Raw genomic sequence first — 26,755 nt, 5'->3', positions numbered from 1 at the left:
TAAAAATAAAAGACAAACTTCAAATTAGCTGAGACTATACATTTCTAGCTATCTTATTAAAAGGCACTAATCAAATTGGTGAACAGAAACCAATCATGTCCGTTTCTGCTTATCTGAAGTTCTTAAAGGAATTTGAGGACATGGCTACCTCAGTGTTGGAGCTTACATAAATGGCATTACTTACCCTTTCCCAAAATAAAACTTAAGAATATAGAAACAATCTTTTAATTTGGAGTGTGTGACTCACCCAGGTAAAGCATAAAATTATTATCATGCACTGTTTTACCTGTAGCTGTCTCCACTCTGGTCTACATGTAGTTAAACTACATTAAAGCACTATTACGACTTCATAAATGGAGGGAAAATGTAAATTCAAAATTTACCATTTAAAAAAAAATAATCCTGGTATTCCTTTTTACTCACTACTCCACTGGAATTATAAAATGCAAGGGAATCCCTCTTAGCAACCTGACATCCAGTTCCGGATTTGAACTTGTTCTCATTTTGGAGGTCCACAGTATTCTTATTAAGACATCTCCTACCAAATGTCAATTAGATATCAAAGATAAAAGAATTTTAAAACCAGAACGAGACTCAACAGATAACTAAACCTCTTTGTGCTCCCAGTTATTCTGCTTTCATTCTCAGTTATTCTGCTTTCATTCTCATTAGGTCCATTACAAGTATTTAAATGATAACATTCTAGAAAAGAATTTTTTCTAGAAAGGATTAGCAATTTGGGGGAGGGGGAGTAAGGTGGGAAGGAGGGAATGGAAATTTTCTCTGAGCTTCTTCCCATACACACTTTCTTGAGAATTAAACTATTTAGAGGTTGTCGGTGAACGTACCCATTGAATACTGCAGAAAGTTTGGAATGACAGGAGAATGAGCAGAAAAGGAATGTTTGACATATAAGCAAATATTTTTGACACTAAAAATATAGTTGATATAAGGTTTTTATGTTCATGAACTTAAAATGCAGATATCATGGTTCCTCTTTTAAAAAATGATGTTCAATTTTCCACACATATTAAAATTTCTAATTAACTTGAACAGTACGGTCTTTTTTAATCGGCACCATGATAAATGGCACACCTGCTTGACTGGGATGACTGCCAGGGATCAGATAAATTGCAATGCATCTCAATGACATTTTATAAAAGATGGGTAAATGATGCATGCAAGCCAATTCTTCTAGCATGCTATTCCTTGTAGCCTCGTTGCATCTATTTCCACCTGTGAACCCCTTTGTTCACTTCTTGGAGCTTCCTGCTTCCCTGTGAACATTGCAATAAACCACATACTCATACTACAGTTTATTATTTAAAACTTTTCCTTTCTTACTTTGTAACTAAATCAAATTAAAAATTATTGCTACATCTAATAATATCCCTCTAAAGCAAAGAATGGTATAATCGCATGGAATGAGTGGAGCTGTACGACGAGGAAAAGGATTTCTCCTTGTTCTTTAACCACTGAGCTGAGGAGCCGCAGTATGCCACCAAAAGCAGCACTAATAACCTGCTGAAGCTGATTTCGCTAAAACACTGAACCAGTCAGCAGAGTTTCTTGAGCGGATAATTGAAAAATCAGGCTTATGAGATCTCTCTATACTTATCAATGAAGAAACCACTTGGCCCCTCCAGCAAGAGGAGGAGAAAGTTTTGGTGCATACAGATTTCACATAACGCTAGTAGGTTTTATTAATGTTTCTGTAATTCTGAGGCCACATGATTCTGACGAGTTTTCAGATGTCACTTTATTCATAAAATAAATAAGTCCAGTAGGTAATACTGTGCCTTTTCCTTCCCCTTACAAAAAAACCTCATGAAACCACAACATGCCTGTGAGAGTTATGCAGATTCCAAAACATAATAATGTCTCTGCAAAGTCATATTGACTTTCTACAAAATAATTTGGCTAAGGTCCTTGCATGCAACTATTATCAATCTGCTATGTCACAATATGCAAAAATTCCTAACCATTTTGTCCATATTTCTGATCCAAAACTGATACCACTTGTTAGCCTAGTGAAATACTTGGAGATAGAGAAAAAAAAAGTCCCTTTGCATTTTATAACACAAGAGAAATACACATCCGTTTTCCTTGCTTTTCCAATTTCAGAACTGCTATAAGCTTCATTCAGTTTCAAGTCAAGGTACAGCAACTCTGCCTGCACCAGTCCCTAAGCAGTTTTTCAGAGCCACCTTCAAATTACTGATCATCTACCTGGTCACTCCACAGCAAAAGCTGCGAAAGGGAACATATTTTACTCAAAAGTATTAGTTACAAATAAACTACCAATCAAATTGTCAGTTAACTAGAATGTAAACCACCTTCAGACATGAGCATAGTGTCATTCCTAACTTCACAGAGCCAGCATCTTCACTGACTTAGATTTCGGCCCAACTCACAGGACAATCCCTTCCTCTGATGATGACAGCCCTCACCATCAGACTACAAAGTAATTCTCACACCCTGACAGCTGTCAGGTTTTACAGACATGGGCTCATAAATCTCTACAGATATTGCAGATTCTTTAAACTTATTATACAGTCTTCAGAAAAAGATTCAGAAGTTACCAGCACTGATAACCACCTTTTTTAAAAGGAAACAATTATTCTGGCTCTTTCCTTGCACTCCGTTAAAAGAGATGGACTATCCTGCTTTTAAAACAGGGTATCACTCCTGTTTTATTTTTACATGAATTTGTTTCATCTTGCTTGCCAGTTTCTGTGTTTTTCTATTTTTACATGACAACCTTCTCAATAGCCCTGACTCATCTCCATACACACTCTTTCATGAGATCTTAATTATCTGAGTTCAATATAAAAATTATTTAATACTCGTTGCTGATGTATTTAAGACATCCCAGAAAAAGTTTTACATCCAAGTGGGAGGTACAAATGTTTAACAACACTCAATAAAACCTACCTGAATTTAATGTGTCTGTGAGAAGTGTTCACCATATTTTTTTGCTAACTCACAAGACAAAAAAATTCATCTCTATCTACTACACACAGTAGTCTCTGAAGAAAGGATCTATGAATCACAAATCCAGCTGAAGGTCTGTGTAACAGAACCAGTATTTCTATTGGGTAGCCTCCCTGGATTTAAGTTTAAAACAAACAAATAAAACACAAAAAAACCTAAAACCCTGCTTAACAAAACTATTCTGCTTAAAAATTAGAATTGAAATCTGGATGCCCCTTGTTATGGGTAAAAGAAAAATATATTGAGAATAAACTACCTCATAGTATCTTCAGAAAACCTGTTTTTGAATGACATCAGAAATCCCACAGAATGACTTCTATTTTAAGTTCAGTTAAGTTAAAATAATGCAAAAATAGTCTGGCTCAGACTGATCCCGACTATCACGTTTCCCAAAATAAATCAATTAAACAGTAACAGGCAATGATGCAGCCGTCATCCACACTTCTAACATTATAAACTCCAGCTTTCAAACATTACATTTTGAAGAGGAGGCCTCCTAGAAAAGAATTAAACATGCTGTCTGTGGTGTCTGTGCTTCCTTCCAGATGATACACAGGCTACTGTGCAATGCTTGAAAATATTATCAAATGCAGCTTAATGTCAGGTGAGGGAAGCTGGTCCCTCTAAGCTACAGTTGTAGTCTCTGCTCCTTCCTTCTCCCCAGAATCTTTCCAGTTTCCCCTGTCCTGCAGCATGATTTCTTTTTTGGTTTGTTTTGTTTCTAAAAGCAGAGAAGGTATCAAGAATTAAACAGCTGCTTTCAGTCTCTAAGCAAAAAAGCATCAAACAGCATGTGAGTAACTATATACTGGGGGGGGGAGTTTCAGATATTATTTAAAAATAAAACTCAAAATCTCAAACTTTCCACAAACAAAAGTTGGCTAATTTGCATTTTAAGAGAAATAGAGCCCAAAATAAAGTGTTAAGAGAAGTTTTGGTTTTGGTTTGTTGACTGAAATTACTACAAATATATGGTAAAACTTTCGAAACAGTCTTTAGTGACTCTGGGGAATACATGGCTTTGGGAATTAAAGGGAGCACATACCTTCTGAAAAATTGAAAAAACTAAAAAAGAAAAAAAAAATCAACCCAACCTCAAACTGAAGCCACTCAGACTTCTATCTTTTTCATACTCAGGACACCGTTCACCTCACCTAGCATTAGCATTTGAAGTAAAACAGCTGACCTAAACAAATCTAGTGTAAATTGACAGTTTGGGGGGCAATGGGAGAGGATCAAAGACATACCTCTGGCAGTTCCACTGCTTCCTTCCCTCCCTGTCCAAAACCAGACATAGCCTGCATCACCAGTTCAGACTAACTTTCAGACAGCTATGAGGCTGAGATGAAATCCTCTCCTCTCATGCATATTTAAGTTCCTCCTCAAGTGATAAGCTCAAGTGCCAAGTAATTTTTTGGAAAATTGTGCGGTCTCAAGTTACAGCATGCTGTGATGGAGAACCACAATCTTCATTAAGTTGCTCCCATGAACTATTGCACGCACAATTAAAAAAATAATGCCTATTTCTCAGCAATTTTTTTTTCTTCCTTCAACTTTTCTCCCTTGTTCCTCTATTTAATAGACACTGATCAAGTTGACCTCTGAGAGGCTTACTGGGAAAATAAACTAGCTTCACATTTCAAACATTTCACAAGGAAGTAGATATAACTTTTCAAAATTTCAATAATGTCTCTTCTAAACTCAGTTATCATTTTTTTCATCAGCTGAAACCTTCCCAGCTAGACTAGACAGAATATTCCAGGATAGCCATAGCAGAAAAAAAAAATGCACTCCCTGTTCTCCACAGGAGTCTCCTTTCAAGGAGATCTCTGGATACATGAGCACTTGCCAAAGAAGAATTTCACCAGCCGATGGCTCATTGCAACTGGCTGCTTGACTGAAAGCGACTCCTTCCAAGTAACCATGAAGGTCCCGAAAGCATGGCCCACGATCTCATGAGTGTGACTTAGCACATGGCCATACAAGTAAATGTTTCTGCTTGTACCCTGTGATTCCAAAAGCTGTAAGTAGCATTTCAACATCAACATTTACTTGCCTCATGAGAACATTAGTAATCCATCTCTCATTTATATGATTTCATGTTTTCCTCCAAAACACCTATTAAAATGTTGGAGAGCAGATTTTTAATCAGTTTAACATGACCCGCTTTCTTTTGCATTATTCTCATTTCCTAATAAAAATATGATAATGTCATGTAAATGAGGTAAAACCCAGTATTTAACGTATTAATTAAAGTGTATCTTTACAGCAGGGTAAAGTCCAATTCTATAATGGATCCTCAATTATTCATTGTATTTGACTATATTTATCTTAAAGATTTTCAATTTTTGTTTGCTGGGAAACCAGCAACAAAGAGGCAAGAAAGGAAATGCAGCATGATAACTGAGAGTACAGTCAGAAAACCACAGCTGATACTAAATATTTTTAAGCTAGTATACTAAAAAAAAAAATCATGAAGTTACAAAATATTTCCTGGTCCATGCTAATGGTCTTAAATATGCATAAAGGAAGAGTAGGATCAAAAACTGTAGAAAATAAATTAAAAGCTTAACTCCTTAAGAAGTAATTATTTAAAGAAGCTTTATTTGCTCATTAAGAACCAACACATATTGAAGAATAACAGCTACATTTTCAGTAAACCAGTGAAATGATCTACTTTGCCCTAACTGCATAAGGAACACAAAGTATAAACTTCTCACTTGCTCATTACTTAAAAAGAAATTTCATGCTCTTGGGATGTAAAATCAGTGTATAATTCAAATTGCATGAAAATCCTTTAAAAAAATTATGCTTAAAGCTCAAAATCCTAGCATTCGTACAAGCCATCCACTCAAGATTCTAATTCAGGATATAAACAGAGAAAAGCTGTAAATGTTATTTTGTCTGTATGAATACGTACGTGTTGAAAGCACTTGATGCTAACCAATAACTCAGTACTAGTTCATTTCATCTGTTTAACAAAATCACCGCTATTTTGAACTGTGTAATTTGTGGCAACAGCTGAATTGCGATGAAAAGGTTCATCTGTTTAACAAAATCACCGCTATTTTGAACTGTGTAATTTGTGGCAACAGCTGAATCATATTGCGATGAAAATTATACCAAATGACTGCATAAAGACACATGGGAATGGTCTCAGTTGATAAAATTAAAAAATACATACTTTTTATAAAATATATGGAAAGCCTTTCAGTTTGTTAATTTACTAGAAGCTCTGAAACCAATCATACTGAAAGACTAAAAATAGCCTCTTTGCCAAGTTAATAATACAGAACATTTTGGCTCAAAAGACATTAAAAACACCTAATTACTGCAATGGATTTGTTCCCTATAAGAATGAAAGCAGATAATGGCAGCAATGTGAGACTGATGTTCACTAATATGATCAAGAGACTAATTATTATCCATGAATCATTTGTAGCATTCAAAACTTGATTAATGTCAGGTCAAGTTTAACATGTGATAGGTTTTATTAGTAATGCTTGGCTATCCCACAGCTCGTCAGTTTAAGCAAGTGCCATCTGTTAGGTGTAGGAATAGCCAAAAGTTTAACATGTGATAGGTTTTATTAGTAATGCTTGGCTATCCCACAGCTCGTCAGTTTAAGCAAGTGCCATCTGTTAGGTGTAGGAATAGCCAACAGCCACAACAAAAGCACAGTGGATACAACTGGTCACTGAAGTACGTTTTAAGAATTCCATAAGGGACCTGCCCTAATAATTTTAAACACACTAGCCCAGAATCCAGCACACAATGACCTGCTAAAGATAGGAAACTTGTAGCCCAAAAAGCGAGCATGCAAGGCAGGTTTTTCTCATTTTAAAGCTTGACGAAAGGAGCGTTTAGTACAACTGGATTTAGCTTCACAGATTGACCAGTCTCTAGTAACAAAAATTCTCTTGCATGAGGAATATGCATAGCTTCTTCTCCACACTCCATCATCTTTAGCAAGCATTCCTGTACAGAATACGCTGCTTTACCTTTTAAAGCATCGCTCATGATATTCAAGTACATATGGCCCTAACTAGTGGCTCATGTAGCAAAACACCATTAGAAAACAATGAACCTGAAATTCATATTCCACAAGAAAATGTTTACTGACAGTCTCCCACTTGTTCTAATTACAGATAATGACAAGAAGAAATATTCTCGCAGTAGGCTCACTTTCTAGTATTTCACAGCACTTTGCGGGTGGCCAGCTTTACCAGGCGTCACTTCTCCTGTGTGCAGCCCATTTGCAGCTCTTGCAGCAGGACGGGAGCTCACCTGCTATCATAAGAGCTCACCTGGGCACCTCCACTGAACCTCCACGAGCTCTGCACTAGTAACAGTGGGAGCAGCAAGGCTGAAATAACATGAAGAGGCAACAGACAGGTGCGTGCACAGAGAGGAAGGAAGGTGACCTAATTCTACCTGGGTTTGCTCCGGCACCCACATACTCTCCTCTGGTCTAAAACTAGTTAGAAACTCAGCAGGAGCACTGAAAGAAACATTTATTTACCTCACAGCTACAACAGCCCTCTCAGATGTATTATAAATATGTTCACATTTGATGGCTCTCTTGCATTCTAAGTGGATGAAGCTGAAAGGCTGAGGATTCAGGCTGCCACTAGCATAAGCTGCAGTCTGTACTTCAGCTCCAAGTGTTCTGTTTTCTGGCTAAGAGCATGATGTGCAGGGCTCCCAGACTCCTTGATGTCTTGATGCAATAGCCAAGTATTCTGAAGACTTGATGCTAGTAGGCCATAGAACATAAATAACATCATAATTCAAAGAACCATAACTACTGTACAGCTTCTTCCTTAACCATGCCCATGTAATTTCATAGCCGATGACTGACAAGGACCCAAACTACTAGTGCCTGGGCATTATTAGCATTCTAACTAATGACACCACTCTTCATTGACTGTCTTTTAGAAGAGCAATTCTGCAGAAAAGTCTTTACCGGACTCTATGTATTCTTTCCAGAACAGGAAGGCTATACAAATTCCTGTTCACACTCATGTGACGGGGAACAAACAACACCTCCAAGCAAGAAAGCCAAAGAGACTCATCCCTTCTATCTGCAACTTGCTTCATGTCATGATTCAGGCATCTCTGAAAAAAACAAGTTATTCCACACACTGGACTCTCAGAGCTTTCCCAGCTCCTACTAGAACTGTTGCCAGTTTCACAAGGCAGTGTTACAGTCTGCTTTTTTCATAGAGAACTTAAAGCAAGAGAAATCATATATAACATCTTCTGAAACCTGCTTCTTACATCTTTTCTACCACCTCTCTAAAAATTTTTTTAAAAAGCCGTTTCCAGATATATGATTAGCTGGAAGTTACTGTAGTCTGTGATGGGATGCAACCTCTGATACTGAGATGGTGGAAGAATCGCACTAGCTTGATTTCACCACCTAGCCACAAGGGAAAAAATGCTATAGTGAACAACAACGAAACATATTGCGGAGCTGGCAGGGAATAAAGTTTGACGGTTCTATTTTTTTTTTAATTTCTTTTTGGTTTTGCAGCTAATTCATTAACTGCACTCTTTAAAGATGCTACTGACACAAGCTATATGCCGTGTTCCTTAATTATTTGGATGGAGACATTTTAGAAAAATGTAGAGCATGCTGCAGTAAGAGTCCCACTGAGCTATCACCAGTTCGTTGGTTTTGAGTGAACAACTCCAAAGGTCATGTACCTAATATATTCAAAACAATACTGAAGAATAACATGAGCGCTATGTGTGTTAATGCTTAATTTGACAGCACATCTGCATTCCTGAATTCAAAATAAGCATTAGGCATTTCTCACTGTCAATCTCTTCTCAAAAACACAATTGAGAAATTGACATCAATTAACTATGATGTTTTCAAATGCTTCTTTCAAATAAGAGAAATAGGCTGCTTCAAGAAACTTTAATTGACTTTTGTGATAGCTTCAAAATGGGAGAAACATGGATTCCTCGAGGCTGTGAAGGAATGCCACTGCCAAACAGCAATAATATTTCATATTTATTTTACCTGATGAAGAAACAGAGCAATATATTTCATAGCTTGGCTGTTCAATTTACTGAGCTCTTGCCAGTTCTCTATTTCAACCTGCAAGGTACCTTTCCTTTTAGGGATTGGGATTTTGTCCACATTGCTTTCCCCATGCTCTCCTACGTGGCAGAGCACACCTGCCTGAGACTAGAGTCCTGCTGGAGCTGGAGGAGGCCTAATAGGTGCCACTAGCAAATTCTTTGACCTATTTACAAATGATCTACAATCTGTGACATTCCTGAATGGATGGCAGATACTCAGTAATGTCTGTTACCCGACGTCCTCAACTGAGCAAGGTTCTCCCACTAATATTTAGAAGCTCCCTAATACTCTGGGTTTGATCAAATACAACATTCAAAAGTTCTTCTGATGTCAAAGGAAAAAATGACATTGAGTTGAGTGCAACAGGGCCAAGTCCATTTTAATTTGTTCTCTAAATGATCTTCCTACATTACAAACTTGATATGGTTTATTTGTTATCCAGCCCCTGTGTAAACTGCTACAACATAATCCGGTCTCTGGTTGTCAAGGATGTGGACAGGCCTGTTTTAATTAAATCAGATAATTAAGGATCACGTTTTATTAAGTATTTCCACTAAGACTCATCAACAAAGACAAATTTGTATATACAATAATTCAGTTAGATATAAAATGGATATTCAAGAATATAAAGTCTTCATACATTTACTGTTACAATGCCTGATTCAAACTAGGCTAATGTATTCCACTGGGCACCGATACAGTGATTTTAACACAAAAATTAAGATTTAACATTACATTCTGGATGTTTAAAACATCTGATTCTTCTGCTATGCAATGGCACTTGAGGGCTTTATTTACTACAAAGTTGAAATTAAAACTTGCCACTGTAAGGCCATAACAGTAAAATGCTAAGATATTATTATTTCTTGATTTTAAAGAAAAAGATCAATTTTGTACAGTATTTTTTTGCAAAACTGGGCATATCACAATAAAAGAAAGAGCTAGCTGGAATGTCCTATAATCTTGTATGATAATAAATTGCTTTAAATTTCACCCCCATCTTTACAATTTTCTTTGTGCTTTTATTCATTTTACCCAAATTAAGCGCATGTCTCTTGAACATCATTCCAATACGAGAAGGCTGATGGCTTCCCTGCGGAGCTGTATTGCCAGGAGGCAGTTTGGAAAGTGACAGGCTGTGAAGTGGCACAACCGACAATATTAAACAGTTGCCCCTCAATTAATGAGTGGAGTGACCCACTTAGTCACCACAGCTGAGTCCTCTAACTAATTCAGAAGATATCAAATATACCAGTTCAATTGCCCATACTGGGATACCAACTGGTAATTAGGTCCAAACAGATTTGCATTTTCTCTGTTTTGGTAATACACCACAAAACTGAAAGTAGAAATCACTGTTAAAGACATTTTTCCTACTTAGAAAGGTATATTATTTCCATTGCACAAAAATACAGAAGAAATAATTTACAAAAATGTTAGAATGTTCAAAGCTAATGTTACAATGTTAACAGCCAAACTGAATATGTACTGTTCCGATGTTTAAAGTTACAATGTGCACCAAGTATAATGCTTCATCCATATGCCTTTATTTTTCCACTAGTTTCATTGTTTTCTTTCCCACACTATAGTTTGGCAAGTCAGAATTTAATTATATATTGCAAATCTGAATTATTCTACATTAATTTAATTTGTACCACTAGCAATATCTAACATGGACCACTAGTTATGAAAATAATCCTTCACGGAAATATTTGAGACTGCTTGTTTTAACTTCAGTAGATCATTTTCCAAAAAATGTGAAATGTAACTAATGTGTGAGTAATTTCTTAAACCAAAAGCAAAAAACTATCTCCCTTTTTCCCTAACCAAAATTATATTGTGCTGAAATATTATACTTGACCTTCAACATCACAAATAATAATAATCAAAAGCAAGTAGCCTAATCCTCTTTTGTTAACTCTAGGAAATGAGCACAGATTCTTGTTCATGAACAGGTCTCCTCAAGTGACTCCACCAGAGCAAGGAGGCTGAAAGGTTAGCCATAGCCGAGTCATTTTTTTCCCCAGCACGAGGGAAAATCTTTTGGTGTAAACCGAATCTAACCAAATAACTGCAGCCTCCCTGCCCCACAGAAAGCAAAGGAACACCCAGAGGCAGCTGGAGACCATACCAGCCCTGGCCTACAAAGTCCTTGCTACCCTCATCCTCCCACTGCCAGAAATTATGTTTACCTAATGGTATCCATGTCATTCCAGTGCTGCATCCGGTTGCATGAAATAGCTCCAGTTCAAGCACTGAATCTTAAGTGGTAGTAACCTACATTCAGCTCAAGAGCCACAGTTTGGTCATCTATCTCATAGTACAATTTTCAAAGCTTCCACTTGGTCTGGTTGGCTGTCCTTACCTTTAAAATTCACATGGTAGAATCATTTTGAAAAATCAGGCTGAAGTACTACATGCCAGGATACAGGACAGCTGCCAAGTGAAGATTTCAAATTCTAATATAAGCATAAGGTAACATCCTTCCAGCTTCTTATTCACTACTTGTTTACTAGGTTCCTCAGGTCAACCATTATTTGCATTTACAGGAAGAAAAGCACTCCAAAAAGAAGATTTGAGTGAAGATAACCACCAGCACAAAAGCATCTAAGGGTAGAATAAGGCAATACTGCTTTTACAACATTTGACTTTCCATTTTTGGGGAGATGGAATAGGACAAAGCGAGGAAGAAATATACAAAGTAAAGAAATAAAAGCAAACAGCAACAAAATGGTAGAGGGGAGATGGGTTAGAAGATAATTAAAAGGAGATGAGTTGATAAACAGGCCAAAAACCTGGAACAGAACAGATGGAGTGAGGACTATGGTGTAGGCCAGACACCAAAGAGTGACTGCCAACTCTGGGTCAGGAAATGCAGGATTGAAAGGTGGGCCGATTAAGCTACTCCTTAAGGCATAGAAGGTAAAAACAAAAATAAAAACAGAGGAAACAAGTCTTTTTGGCATTAAAAACCCTCCAGATGGTAACATTCCCCCTCCACTGAGATGCAGAATTCAAAATCTCCAATAGATAGACAGAGATTATTTGACACTTCTGCTGCTGCCATTGCTGCCACTGAATTCTTTCATCTTCTGTCCCATGACTGCAAACCTTCTCCACATTTTCGCCTGTAGGCTACCTGGCGACATAAGACAGGGCTTTGTGGTCACTTACAGTCAGTTTTGGGTTAACAGCTCTCTTGGCAGACATGGACGAGCTATGTCCACATATTCTGCCTTTTAACAGGGTTCATTTTTTCAGACCATGCAAATACTATCTTACAGCTGCCCCAGTTGCCTGCAAAATACTTCACACCAACATCAGCAAGTCATATACTTACACAATCTGCTTCATCATCAGAGGTCCACATAAAAATCCAAATGTCAAATAAACCAGGAGAACAAAATAAGGCATCTGTGAGTTCACAGATTTGACTGAAAACTTTCAAGAAGATCCTAGACCATTTAATCTTCTAGCAGAGATTACTCACCTTCATTTTAATCCCTCTAGGACAAGCTGTCATTTTAAAACCAGATAATAGTCTAAGAACTGACAAGTCATTCACATACAGCGTGCTAGCATTTGAAAAAGGTTGTTCATTTGACCTGTATCATTGTTTAACCTTTAGCCCTATTGTTCCATTGAGAGCAATGGGCACAATTCTCCACGGGACCAGGGACTGCACAGAAAAGAACTTTTTTCCTACTCCTGCTAGACAGCATTTTCACTAGACAATAGGCTTTAGTGATGACATCCAGGCTGGGACTGTCCACACAAAAAAGCCTTGCAAAAGAACTGTGGGTTGGTTTAGGCAATGAAAGCCAAGACTTGCATAATTTCCAAGAGTTTAATTATTTCTGTGTACCTGTCCTTCCTGTTTAATATAATGAAGATAACGTCCTTGTTGAAAATCCTAAAATATTTGTATAAATAAAAGGCTAATAAGGCTCAAAGGCTAAGAACATGCAGCTTATAAAGCATTAACTTCACTGGTCTTTAATACTCTTGCATCAAGGGAGCCTAAAACTCAGCTTCTTCCACGGACTGCTGCTATCCTTACATGATGGATGGGAGAGCTGGCAGATTTGACCATGTCATCTCCTTGAATTCTGATGCACATTAATAAATGAAAAGAAAGCAAGCTATGCAACAAAAGCAACCGATCATGCAAGTGTAATGACAAACAGCAAAGATTCAACATTGCTTAAAAATATCTTTCTAAAAGAATTTAGAAGTTACATTAAAAGGCAAAATCGCTCACAGAGTACGTGTGTTCCCAGCTAACACTAAAAGAGTAAACTGTGTTTAATGATTCTTTGATTATAGAGGCAGATGCTTTCTCCATCAATATCAAAGTTCAACAAGGTAACATTTTTAGAGATTCCAAGAATATACAACCTGTTCCCAGCTGACTGTCCCTTTCTTTTCTTCCTCTTACCACCAAAACTCAGTCTTACAAAAAACAAACAAAAGTCCATCAAAACATCTTAAAATAATGTTCAAGACAACATTATAAAGATATAACATTGTAAAAATATAGTCCTTATTTCCAAAATCTAGTACCAACAACAAATGTCAAGGCACAACTATAAATGCTGCCGTACTTTGTAATTGCACTTTAAAAGTGCATATCATTTCACAATAAATTGATTTTCAGATTAGAAAAAAAACAGCCAGGACTCTAACTCTGGTATTAAAGTCCCAAACCCATAACTCTAAGAACAATTTCATTATTGGACTTATGGTATAACACAGTATAAAGTTTACTGCTGTTTCAAGTAATTCCACATTTTCACTGAAAATAACTAAACCTATGTGGACAACATTCGTTTTTCCTGGTATAATTAAAAGTTTTAGCCACTTACTCTGCTATTAAATATAGCGCTGAGACTCCTGGCCTTTTTGAGTAATCTTCCTACAATCCACTCAAGCTAACACACATTTACTGATATGTGCTATTGTTAATAAGAATAGCCAACGACGGCTTTCAGTTTGGAACACTATGTCTTAACTCCGGTCATAGAAAGGAATGACGGAGGGAGGCTGTGAAGGGAGAGGTCTACAATACTTACTTTTGTGAGGTTCAAACTGCGTCCTGGGAACATATTTCAAAAATTGAAGTTTCTCAAAAGAAAAATAAGATGTGATGTGTGGTTCCAGCTGTGGTAATTCAGAAGTACACTTGATTCTTTTCTTGACACTAAGCAAAACCCAGCTACGCTTCAAAAAAACCTCCAAGACACATCCAAGAATTTTGATGAAACACATTCTGACCAGTGGTACGGGTTTTCCACTTTTTCAGTCTTGAATACGCTGGTGCAATCGGAGATCCACCTTATCGGTGGCCAAAGACAGCTATTGATCTTTCTTTGTAAATAACAAGTCTTGGGGGTGACCTGAGAAGCTACATCTTCTGTCAGTGAAATACAAGAACTGGACGTAGGGAAGAAACCCACGCTCAAGAAAACGGACAGCTTATCTGAGACCACTCAAGGGTGTAAATCTTTAAGGACCTCTAGTCAAGAAAGGAAGGATCCTGTTAGATTCTTTCTAAAGATGAAAGGATCCCGCTGTTCTTGGAGAAGAACAAGAAAAACAGCTAATTAAACATAAGGAAAAGATCTACCTAAGCAGGTCCCATTTGTCATTCCTTTAGCATCCATTCAGATGCCACCATCTCTGGAGATGGATTGATGGATATGCTGAGTCAATATGAATATGAGCAGACTTAGAAGCTAGAAGGAATTCCTTGTCTCTCTGCAGACCTTGCTGTGCTGCACGCAGTTGGTAAACCCTAAGACATCTGTCATTGATGCAAAAGAAACCCAGCTTGCTCTTTCAGCTATACTGATGAAGTATTAATCGCTATGAGTACATTTGTTGCTATAGTTGCAGAGATGACTGAATAAACATAGGAAAAAGATCTTTTGGCAAAGCAATAGTATTTTTAAATAGTCCTCTTTCAGAATAGGGCAATGCTTCAAAACAATAGTCTATTCTGACCATATAATAATGAAAAATTCTGGTCACAAAGTTTCAATATCCTAAGGAAGTGTTAGGAGGAGTCACACTCATCAAGTTCACAGAAGTAATGAAACAAAACATGTATCTTTGAGGTAAAGAGAAACAATCTTTGAGGTAAATAAGAGAAACAATAATTCTTAGCCTAAATATTATTCTTTTGAGAATATATTTTTATGAATAATTTTCTTTTTAGCAGATAAATATTTGAAATATTTTTTGATTCTATAATGATTTCCCTTAAACATTTACCAATATTGGCTTAGATAAAACTCCGCATCAATACTGGCCAGTACTACCTAAAACTCCTTACAGTTATGATAGGACATACAAACAATTCTTAAACACTGACATAAAACTTCTTACTTATTGAAAACAATGATCAGATTTAAAGCCTCATTAGAAGTTTTCTGTTATAACAGTAGTATAATGAACATGTTTCACTAGATAACAGTGACTTTAAATAAGGACAAGGATTGTTTAAAACCTATAACATACGTTGTGCAAAAAGAAAATTTTAAAACCTATGGTTGTTTCAAACCCAAAATGTAGAAAGCTTTAGAGTCTGCCCTGATTGCCACTTAAAAAAACCACCCCAAAACCAAACACCCCCCCAAAAAACACCAAAAAACCCACACCAAACCCAAATACTCCACACCAAACCCCCACACCCCAATGAATTAAAAGCATATAGATACTCTTATCTCAAAGTTGTTTTTAAGGTGGTGATAACACATTAGGGTGAGAATTTGTTGACTGAACTGCATCTGCAACATAATAACCTCAAATACAGGTTGCAATGTCCTTAAAGTTTTACCTGGTACTGCAGACTTACTGATATCATCAAATACTGTTTTTTAAAAGCTTGAGATATGTAACAAAAACCAAAGAGATAGCCATGCTTCACACTTGCAGAAGCCCTGCTCCCTCAAACTGCGTAAGTCATGACTGTATCTGTTCTAAGGGTATATTCATCGCTCATAAAAAAGCAGCAAAACTCTCAGAGGAAAAGGAACCCTCAGAGAAAGAAAATGTGCTTATATAACTAGTGCAAACCAGCCACTGACTTCTACTCACTCTAACTGCGGGGAAAGTTAACTGACAAAAAGAGGGCAAGTTAAAAAAATAATCTCTCAAAACATGTAGTTTGATAAAACCCAGGATATTACTCTTGCTTTATTTTCCTACCAATTTGATCTAATACATGCACAAAGTAGATAAATCATAAATGTTTGAAATGATTAAAATAAGAGAAAAATAACACTGGCTATTCGCTCTGCACTGCCAGTAACTCTACACCTCCTGCTCTCTGCGTGTATCTCCAACTGCTGCATACAGACATATTCTTCACAAAAATGAAGAAAATTGGCCAGATAACCTGCTTCATTCCATAACTCACAAGTTAATCAAACCTGGTGGCAAAGACAAGGACAAAATAAAGAAATATTGTCCAAGCATTAGTATCAAAAGCAATTATAAGTCTATTATGAAACAAATTCTAGCCATGTATAATTTTTGTTCCTCACCAACCTATTTGATGCTTTACTGCTGGGTAGTAAGACAGTCAATGTCTTAAAGAGTTTATGCTCAGAGCTTTGAGAAAGGCAGAGAAAGACCAGTAAATAGCATCATTTCATTGCTGACTTTAAAAAGTGCCGCAGTCAGAATTGTTAAAATCCAATACATTGGAATGTACATGGACAATTCATAAATCTCCTTTAGACAGGAAAAAGAAAGCCTTTGAGGATAATTTTGATCTCCCAGGTTTTGGGAAGCAGAGGATCATTTCAATAGCCATGTGCTGGCAATTAGACTTAACTAGCATGAGATTTGTTTACAGATGTGTTTTACCCAGAAATTTTTCTAAGAATGCTTCCAATCATGTTCTTCCTGTGATTTTTAAATTAGGCTAAATAACCTGGAACTGCAGAACACTTCAAGAAACTAAAAATGATTTCTAACATATAAATTTATAAGACGTGTCCTTTTCTTCTAGTTTCTTTTAATTTCAAGTTCAAAATTATGTGTCCTAGACAAACAGGACACATTTTTCCCCCCATGAAAAATTTACTTCAAATTTACGATGTTGATCTTAAATAGACAACCCAAAAATGCAACAATATAAATACAGAGAAGAGATCAAAACATTTATAGTGCTTTATCCACACGAACTTCTCAGAGAATTGTTCGTGACTTAAACTTTCCAAAGACTGCTACTCTCTCCCAGGTTTTTTTGAAAGTCCTGCTTACGCCTTATCTCTTTATTTACTTTTCAGCCACTCTTGGTTAGCCAAAATACCATTACTGCTCCTCTTGGGGAGAGATTCATTACCTGCTTACAGGATCAAGGCAATGACAAAAGCAAATGGAAGCCAACAATTTTATGTTCATTGCTCTGTGTTGATGAGACACGGGACTACTTCTAACGGCAGTGCTGAGAAAAACAGGTTTCTCTAGAAGAAAGTATTATCCAGGAGCCATTTAATTCACAGAAGGGAATAAAAGTATTTTACAGAATGTTAGGATATGTCTATACTGAAGAAAAAAGTGCACAGTGAAAGATAGGAACTCATACATGTATTTGCAAGTCATATGCATTACTTCAGAAGACCTAGGGCAGTATTTTAATAAGTAAAATGTGGAGACGTTAACTAGAATGGGCTCTTAGTAATCACTGCCATTTAATTCACAGAAGGGAATAAAAGTATTTTACAGAATGTTAGGATATGTCTATACTGAAGAAAAAAGTGCACAGTGAAAGATAGGAACTCATACATGTATTTGCAAGTCATATGCATTACTTCAGAAGACCTAGGGCAGTATTTTAATAAGTAAAATGTGGAGACGTTAACTAGAATGGGCTGTTAGTAATCACTGCTGAACATGAAGTGGGAGTTCAAGCCCAACTCATGATTCTTATACTATGGCCAAATGGGGACTGGAAGTAAAAAGAACATTATATTCTTACCTACAATAGAGGACAGTGTAAACAACATAGCTCTCGGACATTCCCTTGAGCTCAGAGACATTTCAGACCTAAACCTATTAACTTCTATATCATCACTCAACATATGAAACTAAAGAATTAGGTTTTGCCAAAGTACAGGTTTTAAATATGGCAAAATAGTAATTCAGAAGGAATAGGTAGCCTAAAACCACTTTTCAGAGTATCCCAAACTGCCAATTGCCCCCCCAAGCATTGCTGAACACTCAGTTAGCAGAGGAACTCACTGGAAGCTAAAACAGCTGAGGGAAAACCTATACCCAACACTGCTTTGCTGCCTTCAGCGCCACAAGATAAACAAATGAAATCAGGTTTACCTTTCTTGAAGTGTAGATGTCGAAAAATGGTTTGTTTCGAACACTGAATGGTTCCTGTGCTTTGTCGATAAGACCATTCTTGATCTTTTCATGTCGTGGAAATATAATCTCTTTCTCTATACATGCAAGTCGAACATTAAAATCACAGTCTCCAACAGGCTGTCCCTGCCAAGTTACAAAAACCAGTATTAAAACCAAACACTTACCAAATTATTTGAACAGTCTAAGTTTTCCTTACACAGGATTTTGAATCATACAGATACATGAAAATATTACCAAATCACTACATGTTTTTGCCAAATACTTGGTTTTCAAGAATTTGTCTCAGGCTGTGAGAGGTTTAATCAAGTCAAAGTTCATAGAAAGATAAAAACCTGCAATACGTATTCAAGCATATATGAGTTAAATACCTAAATACCTTTAAAGTTAAGCAAAATAATTTAAATATTCCCTAATTATAGCTTTGGATATAGCAGCTACATACTTTTGCACATAGTTTTCCTCTGAAGTCATGTAGCTCATTTTGTTCATTATACTTCTAATGACAACGCAACAATGCGATTCACACAGTTAAGCAAACTTGTTGCTTTAAATGTACTATATTGATGCCTTGAAAGAAGCATTAATTACATAAATGTTCTCTTTTCTGTCATAGAAAAGAGAAAAATACAGTTGCAGTTGGAAAGTGTGCCAATAAACAGTGGCTGGAAAAACCTGCAATATACGTGACGGCTCGGTCACAAAAAAGTAGTAAAAGCCCTTCCCTAAGTCTCAGTACTGTACTCTGACCTTTCAAGATCTGAAATAAAACAGCAGCTTTACATTGCTCTTTATACATTTGGTGCACTGCACCAGATCAGTATGAGCGTTCAAAATGCGCATTTGTCAGATTAATAATTGCTTGTAATGGAGTTTATTATATTTTGAGCATTGGATAGCGAGGAGAACACACTGTGGATATCACTAAGAGAAAATAAGCGACTGGTAACTTATAAATTCTAAAGTTAGTTTTAATCAGACATACCACTTTCACGGCAATAAGGCACAAAACTCAGATTTACATTGTTACAAGCACGATACAGCATTGGAAGTTGTTGACATGAGATCATCCCTCATTTTGCCACCCCATTCACACAAAAAAAAATTTTTGAAAAACCGTCCCTTTCACCGTCCACAGAGAATAACCTCACAGAGCTTTGGCTTCAAAACCAGAATTTTTCAAAAGTTGAAAGCAACGAGCACAGGAAACTGGGAAGACATGGGACTCTAATCATCAATGGCAGCGGTACAGATGAGCAGGAGAACCAGCAACCAGCTATTTCCTGTACTAAACACATCTAGAAGAGAAATGGAAAGAGAATCTAAAAGGAAAAAAGCCCTGCTCTAACGTGCATCAAAGAGAATCAGAACTGGTCAATCTGAAAGAATGCTAAGGAAATAAATGGCAAAATGATGTCCTGACGAGGCATACAAAGGTAAGAGATAGAACGAGTAGTATCTGAACAGATACCTTCATTAGGAGAAAAATAGAATGCCAATTTTAGACCAACGTGAGTTTAATCAAGTTCTTTCCAAACTCATCCTGGCTTTCACCAGAACTTCTGCATTTCATGCTCCCAAAGGGGAATTAAGTTTCTCTTATATTTCTTTCCTAGCATTAGTTCCTTACTAGATCTCTATCAAAAAGTCCTCCAATTGTTCATTGCAACAGCTTTAAGAACTATGCATTTCTCCCATACCACATGTAATTCACAACCATTTTCTTACAGGACTCGGCTTCAATCTATACGAGGAGAGGCAGCACAGTCACCATCACTTGGAGGGGAAGTACATTCTGCACAAAGCCAGTGACAACATGGGTGAAATGTCTCCTAATCTCTGGTCATTGATCCATGCTTGTGAAGAAGAAGAAAGCCTATGTGGCTGTTAACTTTGCCTTCACCATTGCTTTCCTTTCATATATGGAGGTGCTATTAGTAAAGACCCATTCAAATGAATGGAAGATTAGGGTATGGGAAAATCCAAGAGGCAGGAGAGTGGCTCACTCTTTATTCATTCATTGCAGAACACGGCTGCGTGATCTACAGATTTTTAAGGGCCGTACACAAAATTCTGGAGAATTGTTCTTTCTTTTTCTTTCTTTCTTCCCCCACGTACAGCATACTTGAGGACTCATCCATACAGCGATTGAGCTTGTCCTGGTTTGTATATCTAATTAAAACATAGAAAACACATCTTGACCTCTGTAACAACTGACCAAAGAACTGATCGAAGATTTCTTTCCTGGGAAATGCATATATATATATACACATATATGTGTATATATATAAATGCATATATACACATTTTTTATTACTTCAAAGAACACCACCATAAACTGTTCTCTAGGTAAGTTTCAGCAAGACCTAGTACACATGCTGTCTTCCCTACAGGAGCCTTTCCACTCAGCCACATTTTATGAGTAGGTCTGTAAGAGCAAATTAATTAACGTTTCAAATATTTGAGCTTCCAATAAGCAGTAAAGTTATTTAGAGAGCTTCTTTACAATGATTCATTCAAAAATGCTTTCATATAGTGACTTAAATTTATTTAATTCCCTTAATAGTTAAATTAAAAGCTAAGACAACTTCATATGCACCATAAACCAGCTGAATCACTTTCTTTTCCTTTAAATAATCCTTTCACTTCTCACATCTACTTGGAACTAATTATTTCCTGCAGCTCTGCCAATCATATATTTTTGTTTCAAAGCTTGTTAAGCAGAAGGGTATATTACCACTAGGTTCCATCATATAAAGGTCAGAGCTAGGCTGCCATAAGATTATATGAGATGGGAAAACACAGATAATGCTGCCGAGCAACTACTTCATCAGCCAAGTAAACTAAGAAGTTAAGGAATATTTCATCCTCCCAAAAGCACAGGACATTAGCAATAAAAAAATAACATAACATCGAATTTAAATCAAGGACATACTGAATAAAAGCAATATTGGAGGAGGAGGGCTTTTTCTTTGCTATTAGACACTTGCCATAATTACAAAAATGTTGCTAATATACAATGTGTTTACCCCAGACAGATCCAAAACCTTCAAGTGGTAAAATCCTAGCTTTTAGCAAATAAGTAGGAGGGTAACGTAGGCTGCAATAAATAATTCGCAGACCTTGACAAAAACAGGAAGAGATTATTTAATATATAAAGCACACATTTAAAAGTTGTCCAAAAACAAGACATTGATGCATGTATAATCTAAACCCAGGCAACAAATACTAGTATGTTTTTAGGCAATATAGATGTTTTATTGATTTAAGCATTTACATTTAAGCATTGAGATTTTATTTCAATATGTAAGTTTTTACTTGTCTGAGAAGGATGAGGGTCACCACTGCCTAACAGCATTTACTGGAGCGCATTAGATGATAATTTCTGCTCTAGACGTTTTTAACCTAAAATAAGTTTGTTAGCAAAGGGCAAAACAAAATTAACAAGTAGCATGTGTTTCCTACCTATGCTAGAAAGTTACACTTCCCCCTCATAGTAATTAAAATGTATCCTGAAGCAAAATATCATTTAGACAAGCCTCAAGAGAGGAGTCATCTGTTGAATCAACACCTCTTCCTTGAGCAGCTGAATTCCCTTCACCTGTTGAAACTTTGTGCATTGCACTAAGAGGTCACAGCATGAAGTGGGTTTGCAATAGATGTGACACTTAAAATATTGTTTTGATTTTAAACTCAATCCTGCACACATCCTCAAAACGTAAAATGAGATTTCTACAGAGCTTTGAAATCCACCCAGAACTGAACACGTCTAAATTTAAACTTACAGTATTTCAAATTAACTTCCCAACAGAACCTATATACAATAAGTCACATAAGAACCTAATGTACCACAAAAGAAATACATGTTTAAAAATACTAAAAAACAGGGTCTGCAGCTCATTTAATATCCATTGTCTTGAGGGAGTGGGGGAAGGCAATTTATTTGCTAGAAGGAGCTAAAAGAAAAAAAAAAATCACAGTCCCAATAACATTCCTCCAAATGGGTGCTGAGAGACTGAATTTGGTCAAGCATCAGGCTGTTCCCCTGCTGTAGTTCCTGCCCTCCACCTGGTTCACAGAGACATCCATGTTAAAGTCACAATCTCATGCCGATACGGCTACAAGGGCTGGTGAGTAACTCAAATCCCAGGTCATTAAATACAGGAAGATGGCAGGAATTGCTGAGAGGGGTATAAGAGGATAATGGGATTTCTGCTGCACACCCTGCCTCAGTCCCCTCTCTCTCTGCAAGGAGAAAGGTACCCCTGAGGAGGTACCATCACCCTCCAGGTTTAAGTCTCCCTTCCCCTGCCTCTAAGTTTGACCCTGTGGCTACAGCTCAGTAAATTTGGTGAGCCTTACATGGAAAGTCCTTTACTGAGATGGATGCAGTACAGGTAACAAAATGGGGTATGTAGGTGATAAATCCCATTACAGTACTTTCTCTTAGAATTTGATATTTATCCGGCTTTTTCCTAATGCAGCTATATGCAGCTATAGTAAAAAGAAAAATAATGCCTAGGCCTGTGTACACAGCTGATAACTAGCTTGGGCCAGGATAAACAGAGAATATTTATTCTCTTTCTCCATGAGATATGGTTCGAAGCCTACCTGCCAGCAAAGCGCGCTCCATTTGCTTCCCCAAAGCTGTAACTTAGACATGAATAATTCAGCACATACACACATATACGTTCCATGCACGTCTTCACTTATTGAGCCATAGCGGAACATATGTCACAACTGTCTTAGCTTTAATGATTTTGAGAGAAGAATAAAGAATAAGCTTAGGCTGATATTCTACCCTGTGTTTAACATTATTATTGACAATTCAAGGCACCCACAGCTGACATCTGCATTTCCAGCGAAAGCCCATTATTAGTTCTTCCATCTTCTGAAGACCATGCAGTCTAATATTCTGCATTTTATATTAATGGTCTGGCATGTATTTCTTCTGACCACGGTTTTATAGATGCTGCTATTTTTTTGATACACATAGCTTTTATATAAAAACAATCTGAAGGTGCTGTTTCATTCTCCAAAGAAAATTATTACTATACTCAATCACCTAAAAGGTTTTTTTTCATTTCCGATGAAGTTTTCTTTTTAAAACAGGATTAAAAGTAAAGTATTAGAGAAATGAAAAATTTCATAGAATTATGACTCTTAAGATTTTCATTTCTAAGAGGCAAAAGGCAAGACTACCATTATAATCTGAAAATACATTTTAAAATCTGTTTGTTCTAACTTTTATCATTCAAATATTCAAAACAGATATGCTAATGGCAAGGAATTTAGCAGTTTCAAAATGGTTTCTAAAATTTATCTTGGCATCAGTGAGGTACAGCGTGTGAAATATTGTTTCAATTGTAACAATTCAACCAATGTGCTGCAGGAACATAATTACTATTTATATGTTGTCAGCTTATACAATGGAATATCGCTTTGATTTACTGTGGAACAAAAATGGTTTGGGGAATCAGACCTATTAAAAAGACTGCTTAAGACATGTATTAAATTATTTGTATTTCCTTTTTAAAAAAAAAAAAAATCACTGAAAATAAATTCAAATACGTATGAATCAACAAAGAAAAGAAGTTTGTAGCCCATGCATAAACATCAAGGCCTAACAGAACATACAAATATAGCTCCACACTTTTTTTTTTATTAGCAAACATAACTAGAAGGAAACAGCAGGACTGTCAAAACTGTGACTAAACAGATAAGATCAAAACAGAAAAAGTAGATTGTACTACAAACATTGCTCCCTTCCTCACTCTTCTCCTCCTTGGATTGCTCAAAACAGAATACAAATTCAAGATAAAAACATAAAACCTTATAACTACAAGCAGATGAGAAGTGCACTTCACCAGTATAAAGGTAATGCATATAAGGCAGAATATTTACGGTCAGTTGAAGTGACGGAATTATGATTCTCACCATTGACGTTGGGCAACAAAGAGGCAGACTTATGGAAACAGTCATCTACCATGGATGAACACCTAAGCCCTCTCTTTTGAAAACAAAGCTCCAGTTAGGTGCCGAAAGCTTAGTAGCTGCTATTTTGGGAGCACAGACAACTCAGTCCAATTCATTGTTTGATTGCATGTACAGTGGCTTCATTTAGGATCTTTATAATCCTTACAAATCCTTTCGAGCCTGCAAAAACAGAACTCAATAAAGGGATTTTACTGGGATGTACATGGTTAAAACCAAAAGGCATTATGTTCTGTCTAGACTGGCTGCCTCCCTTCAAGTAATCTGAGGAGTAGATGAACTTCCTATTTTTAATTACAGAAGTAAAAGTCATAATTCTAATAAACCATAACTATAAAACAGATTCGCCATCATCATCAGATATTTACACACAAAACGATTGCATGTGGTTCTCCCAGGGGAATATAAATTTAAATAATTTGTTTTGCACTGAATTTAGGCTATCTGCAAAGTCAAATATCGAACACAGGGCCTTACTGTTTCTGTTTTTTCCAATTATTTTTCCTAGTGCTGTTGTTGCATGTAGTATGGAGGCATCCTTACCTTAATTGCAACAGATACTAGATGGTCCAGTCAATATTTTCTCTTTCTGCTTCTACTCTCCTCACACTCTCTTCCTTTCTACCAGCCATTCACAGTGACTCTTCATAAGAACAGCTATTGCTGGGTTTTTACAGGGCTGTCTTTATGATGAAGAGTTATCACTCCAGTGAATTAAAGAACCATGGGAAAATTCCTACATCTTAAAGACATTATTCAGGGCATTTCATACTTGAAAAGATTGTGGCACCGATTTTTTTAGAATATAAATCACTTCGTAGTTTTTTAAATAAGACTACCTAGTACGGTAAGTATAAAGTCTCCTAAAAACTAGAAAAGAGGAAAAAAAAAGTAGTAACAATCAGCACTGATTCACAAATACTATCTTAGAAAAGGAACCACCTACCTTTCCTAAACCATGATAGAACTAAAAATTAAGCATCTGCTTGTAATAGATGTTATACTCCTGAAGACTTGTAAAAGATCTATAACTTCAGTACACAATCTGTCTTTAAGATATCTAGTTCACTGTGTGCATGTGCATATAATAGTAATTCATACTCATTTCAAAAGTGGTATTTTTCTTCATATTTCCTTTAAATAAGAGAAATATTCTTAAAAGGATGAAAATATGGCCTTCACATTCTCTCCTAGACCATAACAATCACTCAGGTTATTCAAACATATTAGGCACGGAAAAGAAAATATTAGAGAGGTCCTGCTTTCACCTTCATAAAACCTATCCTGAATTAGACAGTTATTTTAGATTTGGTACATCCTTCTGATTAACTTTGATTATTTTTTTTCTTTAGTTCTTTTCCCCTAGAAACAGGAAAAAGATGGGCAGGCACGAGACAGGGAGAAAGCTGAAAATATGAAATATTATGACTAGATTAATTGTAGAAAAGGAGGAATTAAAACTAAGGTAGGGAAATAAGACATGACAACATTTGAACACACTCCCACTGCTTCCATATGATATCCCCCCAACCATTCTCTATTTTGCCTATAGTTTCTCCTGTTTTGAAATATACTAGACAAAAAAAAGCCCTGTGTTAGACTTCATTCCCAGTACTTAGGAAATTGGACATGATAATGCATCTGGAAAACTTGCCCCACTGTAAAGTTTTTCACACTTTCCACCTCAGTTGTGATCACTGCCAGATTCTTGAGAGCTCTGAATATTTGCCTGAGACAGAAGTTGGGTTTAAGTCCACTTGGCAGTTTCTATGGGAATGACTGTTACAAACTGCAAGCTGAGGGAGACAGTTTTTCTGTTTAATCATATGTTACAGTTCCTAGCACAACAAGAAGATAAAAAAATATTGCAAATAAAAAGTGAGGTTTTTTAAGGCTAAAAATGCGAGAGGCAAAAAATTGTTTAGTAAAAATACTGAGAAAAGCTCTTTAAAGAGACCTTCTAAGAACAAAAAAATTGTTTGCGGACTTTAGTCTCTAAATTGTATAAGGTTTGAAATATTTCAGGGTTATTTTCATTCACAATGCAACTTAAACTTTCAGGTCTCACTTTGTATTTTTTGTAGCAAGCTTCATGGTTTGCTGAAAAAGTGTCACATCAGAGTAAGCAAGTAAGAGTAAAACCTACAGAACCCAAACACCTGAAAAATATAAAGGATTTAATATCATGGCAACTTCCAAAGCTGCTCTTGGAGAACTACTTGTCCCCGTATCTCTCTCCCAAGAGCAACACTTAGTGCCTTTTCCCCTGACAATTATACTAGCGATAATCTG

The 26,755-nt window shown here is 36.5% G+C and overlaps 1 protein-coding gene across 1 annotated transcript in view; it reads right to left on the bottom strand.

The window, feature by feature from the left end:
- Nucleotides 1–26,755, bottom strand: part of RNGTT (RNA guanylyltransferase and 5'-phosphatase) — a 186,610-nt gene that overhangs the window by 97,944 nt on the left and 61,911 nt on the right. The window contains exon 10 of the mRNA XM_019472759.1: nt 18,431–18,595. Within this exon, the coding sequence (XP_019328304.1) occupies nt 18,431–18,595 (165 nt within the window). The remainder of the gene's footprint in view (nt 1–18,430; nt 18,596–26,755) is intronic.

The sequence above is a fragment of the Aptenodytes forsteri genome, unplaced genomic scaffold (assembly GCF_000699145.1).
Source record: "Aptenodytes forsteri isolate BGI_AS27 unplaced genomic scaffold, ASM69914v1 Scaffold20, whole genome shotgun sequence".
Taxonomy (NCBI): domain Eukaryota; kingdom Metazoa; phylum Chordata; class Aves; order Sphenisciformes; family Spheniscidae; genus Aptenodytes; species Aptenodytes forsteri.
This window is presented reverse-complemented; position numbering and strand designations above follow the sequence as displayed.